The sequence below is a fragment of the Calidris pugnax genome, unplaced genomic scaffold (genome assembly GCF_001431845.1).
Source record: "Calidris pugnax isolate Ruff unplaced genomic scaffold, ASM143184v1 scaffold21, whole genome shotgun sequence".
Classification (NCBI taxonomy): Eukaryota; Metazoa; Chordata; class Aves; order Charadriiformes; family Scolopacidae; genus Calidris; species Calidris pugnax.
In genome coordinates, this window is record NW_015090770.1 from 5,516,747 (window position 1) to 5,524,614 (window position 7,868).

Consider the following 7,868-nt stretch of genomic DNA (forward strand, 5'->3'; position numbering starts at 1 on the left):
GACAAGCAGATTTCTTAAATTTAATTTTGCTTAAATTGCTACTTGTTGTAAATCTCAAAGGTGGCCTCTGTTTCCTCTCTGCACTCTTTATGTAGTAGCAGCTCCTTAAACCACATAGAACAAGTGGGCCAAGTTCCATCTGAGAACCTTCTATGGAGTTTAGACTTGTCTGAAGGAGTAATACAAGGACGAATTGAACTAACAGACTGTATAAAATAGGAGTTATATTCCAATCTTGAGCCACTACATCACTCAACCAAAAATCCTCTATCTTGACCTGTTATATTGTATTTATCTGGAAGAGAAGTCAAATAAAATTCAGCCTGAAGCTTTGAAAGCCCCCTGCCTAAAGTTAAAGTCTCCTTTATTTCACAGACTAGGAGATTTTGTCAAACTCTTTCACAAAGAGTGAAAGGGTGTTCTTTCACAAGAATATTAACCTTAGGCCCTACAACCAGAAAGCACCTAAGAGGCATCTCATGACTTGAAACTTCAAGGACAACTGCAAGAGATAGGTGGTGGTCCAGAAAAACATGACACAGATTACTTCAGCAGAAATCCAAACATCTTATATATATGGCTTCAGCAACGTAAAGCAACACCAGTGCTTCAGCAGCCAGTGTATCAACTTTATGTCACCACTTGATTCGAAGGGAAAACAGAACTCAGTAATGCCTTGAGCAAACACAGGCATGACAGTTATTATTGTAGCAGATGAAGAAAGGACAAAAACCAGGGCAAAGAGGACACTTGGCACATCTGTGACTGAACAGATACAAAACAATAGAAGTTTCATGAAAGAATGACAACAGAGACGAGAAGAGGAAAACTGCTGTGATGTCACCAGTGAGGGCTACTAGAATAACTGCAGTAGAAACACAGAAAAGAGGGAACTACAAAGCCTGAGAACTATTGTCTTGGAGATCACATAAAGCTTCAAGGTGAGGCTGTAGTGGAAAGTTTACTGCCCATGCACTAAAGTCCTTTCCAGAAGATTAGTAATCCTGGACAAAGCTCTGTTCTGCCAGACAAAACCTTCTTAGGCTAGTCTGAAACAGGAGAATAATCTCCTTTGGCAACTCTTCATCACAGACCTCACCAATTTCTGCACCAAATGCCACACTTAGTTCTTACACCTTGCCGCCTTTGACATAAAAGGTGACATACACCTACATGCATTTTTAAATTAAACAAAAATTGTACCAAAGCAAACAGAAAACCCTCTCCTGAACACACTCATCCCACCTGTGAGAAAACAATCAGTGCATAACAGTCATGTTACATACCATCCCTGCTGGGAAACATTCAAGATACACACACTGCAGTCACCATGTTATGCAGAGAGCAGAACCAGATTTAAGCAAAATGATGCAGGTGCTGGTAATAATCTAGCCCTATTAGTATAAAATGTAGTGTAACTAGTGTGCCCTACTGAAAAATGGCAATTGCAGCGTAAGAATTCACATGGCACAAGAGCCTACACAGAACAGAAACACTGTGCCTTGGTGTTGATGTAACAGCACGGCACAGAATGCCCAGTTTTTTTTACACACCTTTGGGTTGTTCCATAGGAGGAACGGTAAACATATACACAAACACCCCTGTTTAAATGATACTGCTCCCAAAACTCTCCTTTGGACTTTACCCTTTCCATTTCAGAGCAAAGCAGCAGAACTTCCAGATCAGTGTCTGAGAAGTTCCCCTCCTCAGCGGTCTTGTGATTTGAGATGCACACAGAACAGAGGACTTTTGAAGCGAGTCTTTAATATTTTAAGAGAGAATTCTTTATTCACAGGATGTGCAATAACTCCTTCCGAACTATATGCAAAAATAAACCCCGCAATTCTAATGAAGATCTAGGAAAAAAAAAAAGGAAAAAAAAAACGAAGCACAGCAGTGTTCCAAGAGAATACATAATTCACAAGTTTAAAATTCAAGCACTCCCCTCCTATGCCTGGAGCTCTCTTAAAATATTAACAATCAAATCTCTTCGGTAAGTGTATGGGGTATACTTTATTCTGAACCAGTGCCTGGGGAAAAGGTTGCCACTCGGGGAATACATTTTTGTCCCTTGTTTGCCCATCAGACCACGAAGAATCCTGTTGCGGGACAAGATTTGATCATAAAATTCAACCCCACCTCTGGCGTAGTCCTTGGAAACAGTAGCTGCCTTTCTGTCAGCCTTGCAGTCTAGGTGGTAAGTCATGGCGTCATAAGAAACGTAATAGCACATGAGTCCACCGGCAGCAGTTATGAGGTTACAGAGGCCACGAAGTATCAGGGGGCCAGGAGATAAACCCAGAAGTAGCTTTACACCCTTCCCACAGAGAAATGTACCAGCTAAGCAAGTTGGAGCCACAACAGCGCTTGCTAAAGGGCTGCCGTTCTGCAAATACACAACTTCCCTCGCAATGGCAAACTTCTGAGCTTCAAGTGAAAACGTCAGGGCTTCCTTCAAAGCAACACCTTCATTGCTCTCCCAGTCTACTTCCTTGCCATTGATCACAACAACATGGTTGACTATTCCTTTTTTATCCTCCGCTGTGCTATCAAAGTTCGGCGGGATGCCCACCAAAGAGCCCGCAGGCAGCCAGGGGATTCCAGCACTCACAGGCTGGAAGCCAGAAGCTGCAAAAGCTCGATAGGAGTCAGTGGACTTCACATCGATATCTTGAAGGACATCCTGAAAGACACCACAGAGCTTCTGTGAGAGCTCAGCTGGCTGCCCCTCCGACCAGCACTCATGCAACAGTTTGAATGTCTGCTCAGGAAACACGTGATAGGAAAGGTCAGCGCCAAACAGTCCCACGCAAGAAACGGCCAACAACGTGATCTTGTGCTTCTTTACCCACACAGATGCCTTCCGCAGGAACTGCACTGCCATAGTCAAATCCTAACCTGTTTATAACACAAAATCAGGAATTAAAGTGGGCATAAATGGGTCTCTCATTTCTGTAGCATTTAAAAAAAAAAAAAAAGGCAAAAAAATGAGAAGAAGCAGAGCACAATAACCAAAGAAACATTCTCTCTTTACCATTAACAAAACACATTTACAAAGACACAGTGATACTCATTAATTTTGGGGCCTTGGAACATATGATGATTAATACAAAGAATAATTAACTTCTCCCTCTCCTCCAGTAAATCGATTTACCGCAGTAAAGACAATAATAAAGCCACCATGCTTCCTCCTTCCCCCAGCAATCAATACACATTCTGTATTTACCCAACATACTTGTCTAGTCCTCGCCAGCACAATCCTGTTGCACTCCACTGCAGACACAGACTACAGATACTCAGGCCAGAAAGAGCCAATAATTAGATTAATCTATTCTAACCTCCTCTACCGTACAGCTCCAAAAATTTGAATCAGTAACCTCAATACTAAATCTGTAACTTGAGCTTGATTGCAACTTCCAAAATAGGACCATATTTTGATTTGGAAATTTCAGAAGATAGACTTTTCCTTTAGAATTTCTTCTAGTGGATAGCCAAGCTCACTATTAAAACCACTGTTGATTCTAGCTTACTCAGCATAAAGCTATTTTCAGAAACCAGCATGCTTTCAGTGGCTACTTTTTAAAAAATTGTCTCTGAAGAAATTTCTCTGACAAATAATACGTGCAATCCAGAGCAGAAACTGGAACAGAAATTGTTTCAGGGCAGATAACTATGTTGTGACTCTTTAAATAAGCAGATAAACTCAAAAACTTTCCAACCTGCCAACTCCTTTAGTTCAAGAGTCCTGCTTCCCTTGGGGAGTATCAGTTCCTTTTACAGTCCAAGCCATATGATGTGCTCTGCCCAGGAAAGCTCAATCTCTTAAAAAAAATTCCCACTGGCTACATAGTTCTCCCCTAAAATGATGCTACTATGAAGACATAAAAGTGAATTAGGCACCTAAATCCAACAGACATCAATGAAAATTGGACGCCCCTGTTTCCATTTGCATCTTGCAATGTCTCTTCCTTCAGGGCTTTAACACACGAGCTTCACAGAATCTTGCTGCAGCTGTTCAAGACATTAGTATTTCCAGCTGTCCCTACAGGAAGCCGAGGTGGCAGAAGGAAACCACGCTTTGATACAACAACCAAGGTCCTAGTATAGAGTGCCATCAAAGGTGGGCTTCAGCTATGCTGCTGGCCTTTGTACGGCAGCAGCTGAGACACGGACATATGCTCTCCTCTTCCACTCAGGCTGAACAAGAACCTCCCACAGAGGGGCAGAGCGGACAACTGGGGGCTGTAACACCATAAAACAGCACCGCATGACATGCCAGGATACACCAGTCATCAGCAACAGCAAATGAGCACTAACCACAAGGAAACAAAAAGGGATCAAATTAAAGGTGGTGTTTTAATGATATGTTATTACTACGCCTTTCTATGAAGCACTTTCAGGCTGTAAATTCACCAGGGGAAGAACAATCTTGTTTAATGTTTATACTGCACTGAACACATACTGAGTGCTTAATAAAAACAATGATGCATGTAAGTATACAATGATTTAATATGCATTTCTCAGTGTAATAAGTGGTGGTATTCTTACATTCTGCTGAAGACCGGAGGTGGTGATTTGTCTGACAAAATTATTTAAGAAAAACACGGTAAAGAGCCAAGAGCTTGGATGAAACCCAATTTCAGGAGAAAACCTCCTTGATAGTAGAGCTAAAAACCAGAAAATGGTAATACTAAACCCAAATTACCTCTTTGGAGTTAACGTCTCAGCAAATCTGGTAGTCTAGATCTGTTTGTAAAGGTCATGCCATTTATGGGATGGGGGGCTCTTCTAAGGGGATGACTGCGTGAAGAATATCACTTGATCCACGCATGAAGCTGAGCCAAGGAATTCCCAAGTTTCTCCCGCTTGTGCTGGAGAGAGCCCTCTCATTTGGGCTGGCTAACAGATCTTTTTAAGATTAGGAACACTGGAAGGAGAAACCACACCAGTGTGGGGAAGGACAGACCAGGCTGAAAACCAGTCTGCTCTCCTTGCTTGCGTGACCAAATGGTGCTTGGCCGAGCACAGGGGATGCTGAATACTCCCCCAGTCAGTGACTTGGGATGCCGGGAAGCACACCTGGACACAACCACAGGCAACCCACAGGAAAGCAGGGCAGTGCTTACATACACACTTCTCAACAGCCATAATGGCAGGATACACCCCAATGAATTAACACTAACTTTTGGGCAGCTTCAGTCATAAAAATTGTAACGGTAGCTAAATATTTTTAATTTTTTTTCCCATTAAATTATCCTCTGTGTAGGCATGGTTTCAAACCTTTGTGGACGGAGCCCTCGCAACCCAGGCTGTGCTCTTGACTGGATGACACCCACCAGCCCCCCCACATGCCTAAGGCAAGGAGAAGCAAGAAACGCCACAGAATATTCACTTTCCCGTAATAGTCAATCGTCTCACAAAAATAAAAGGAAACTTGCCCCCAATCCCTTTCAGCATTCGTGCTTTCAAATCTTCCTCGGGGGGGTCAGCGCGGACTCTCGGCTCCTGCAGAAAATCCCACTGCAGCCCCAACCGCATGAGGCATCTTTATTTTTATTCATAAACTTTGTGCGATTTATGTAGAAGGCAGGCAACCGGAAACTTCAAGGCAATTTATACAGACCATATCCTGAAAAATTAATCATTTACTTAGTTCCCTTAAAGCCACAGCAACGTTTGTTAAGGTTAGTCTCTCCCAAATGCTGAAACATAATTTGTCTCTATGGCGTTATGGGCGCTCATCCTCACTGACGTCTAAGGATCTTAACAGCTAAAGTTCAAAACGGGGTTATCCCGGCAGATTTTGTCCTAACACTGGAATAAATTTAATTTTTCTAATTACATCTAGCTGAGGGAAAAGCCCAAGTTAAACCACTATCAATCAGGAAAGGGGGGAGGGCTGGACCCGCTTCCAGGGCTCAGGATTTCAAGGCTCACTTGCCCAAAAATAAAAATATAGAAGGGGGAGGGGAGGCTGAAAGCGCCTTCAGGCGAGGGGCGGGCGAGGCCTCCCCGGGCCCAGCGCTCCCCGGCCCGCCTTTTCCCTCCTCTTCCCTCCCCTCCCCGCCATTGCTGGGAGCGCTGAGGGACGGCTCCAGGGGGTTCCTCGCCTCACAGCAAGCCTGGCCGGGCCTCCCCCCGCCCCGCTCGGCTCCCGCACCTACCGAGGCTGCCCGCTCCGCGGCCCAGGCGGGGCTCCGGTGGGCCGGCCGCCTCCCCGCTGCCCTGCGGCGGGCGGAAGGGGCGGGCGGCGGCGCCATGGCGGGGCGGAGAGGGGAGGTTGCCCCTTCAGCGGGGACGGGGGATTGCGATCCGAGACCTGGAGTAAATCGGCGGCAGAAATCTCCCTTGGGGTGGGCGAGGGGGGAGATCCCGTTCCTGATGGGAAAAAATACCGACACGGAGGCCCTGGGGAAGCTCTGGCGAGGCCTGCCCGTTTGTTGGCAGCGCCGCGGGGCTGTGGCGAGACGGGCAGTGGGTGAGGGGAGCAACAGCCTGCGGCGGGCAATGGCCTCCCGGGGCAACACTCCTTTCGCCCAGGCTGGCCCCTGGCTTGTGCCGTCCTTGTGAAACAAGGGCAGGGAGCAGCTTGGGATTTTATTTGGGTAGGGGACAGTAGAACATTGGGGTTTGCCTCATTTGTAGGAGAGGTACGCACTGGTGCTCGACGGCTCTTTTAAAAATGTTCCTTTGCACCAGGCAGTCATGAGGTAAACATTTTTTTCATAATCCAAGTGGAAATAACGCTTTGTAGTGGGTTGAGAGCAGAAAAGAAATAAAAGCAAGCCATGGTTATTATCTACTTCGATTAATTTCAACAGATCTTTCTTTGTAGCAACCCCTGATTGAGGCATCTCTTAGTAAAGGTTCAGATCCAACCTTTTGGCCCGAGATCTGCTTTCACATAAAGGGATTAAGATGGTAAACTGGCTATTTGGGGGTTTTCATTCAAATTCAGGTTTTCCTCCAGGCCTTACTAGATGATATCCCACACGCTAGGAATGCTAGTGCTGAACAGGCCTGGTTAGGCACAGCCAGCATCCCTTCTTGTGAGCAGAGGCTGTTAATGACAGCCTTGGTTTTAGCTTCCAATAAACAAGTTGATAATTGCTAAGAAAACACACTCCTTCAGGAGAGGCCACGATTCTACCCTTAGGTTACAGTTTTATGCAATATGGCAAGGCAGATAAATGATTTGCTGCCACCCATAGGGAGAAGGCAGAGCAAAGATCCCACCTTGCCCACCTCTCTCTCCCTCTGAGCCTCTTTTTACCTGATCTGGCATCCATCAGACCCTTTTCGTGCACTGCTTTTAACTCATCAGCAGAAAACATAGTAACAGGGACAAAAGGGGTCATTTTCTATCAAGTTTGCAAGCTGAATGGGATCGTTGAAGAGTCTGAAAAGTGCCAGGAATGTAACAAGGTTGGAGGCAGCCAGGAAAAAAGGAGGGGAGAGCTTCACTTCCCCCTTAATATCCATGGAAAGCTGTTACAGCCATGGGTCTGCAGCCTTGCAGCTTTGTCATCTGCCAAAACTTAACATTTGTAAGGTGGCATAGATAGTCATACTTCATACAGACATACAAAGAAGAAGTGCATGCAGGTGAGGGTAGACAACTGGAGTCTGAAACACACAGTGTCATGATGGATTTTGAAAGTCGGAGGGCGACTTAAGATTTACTTATCCTCCTGGTGAGCACGGAAGGAGGGTTGGATGGGTTTGTGCAGCCTGACTTTCTCAAAGGTGCTTCTGCCTTCAGTACCAGCTGGAGATGTCTAGAAACTAATCTTTTTTTATGGAAAAACTCAAGAGGCTGGCAGAGCACTGCATTTGCTCTATGTTTTTCTGATAAGAGCTTTATAACA

At 45.2% G+C, this 7,868-nt stretch overlaps 1 protein-coding gene across 4 annotated transcripts; it reads right to left on the reverse strand.

Moving 5' to 3' along the window:
- Window positions 1–1,761: 1,761 nt before the first annotated feature.
- TMEM177 (transmembrane protein 177) lies at window positions 1,762–6,224 on the reverse strand. 4 transcript variants are annotated; one of them, XM_014939008.1, is made up of 3 exons: window positions 6,165–6,194; window positions 5,439–5,629; window positions 1,762–2,898 (listed from the first exon to the last, which is right to left on the reverse strand). In XM_014939008.1, the coding sequence occupies exon 3, from the start codon at window positions 2,882–2,884 to the stop codon at window positions 1,949–1,951; it is 936 nt and encodes a 311-aa protein (XP_014794494.1). In that variant the 5' UTR covers window positions 2,885–2,898; window positions 5,439–5,629; window positions 6,165–6,194; the 3' UTR covers window positions 1,762–1,948. The 4 variants fall into 4 exon arrangements, with proteins under 4 accessions (XP_014794494.1, XP_014794502.1, XP_014794511.1 ...); XM_014939016.1 differs by lacking the exon at window positions 5,439–5,629 and having other exon boundaries at window positions 6,165–6,224; XM_014939025.1 differs by lacking the exon at window positions 6,165–6,194 and having other exon boundaries at window positions 5,439–5,894.
- Window positions 6,225–7,868: the final 1,644 nt, after the last annotated feature.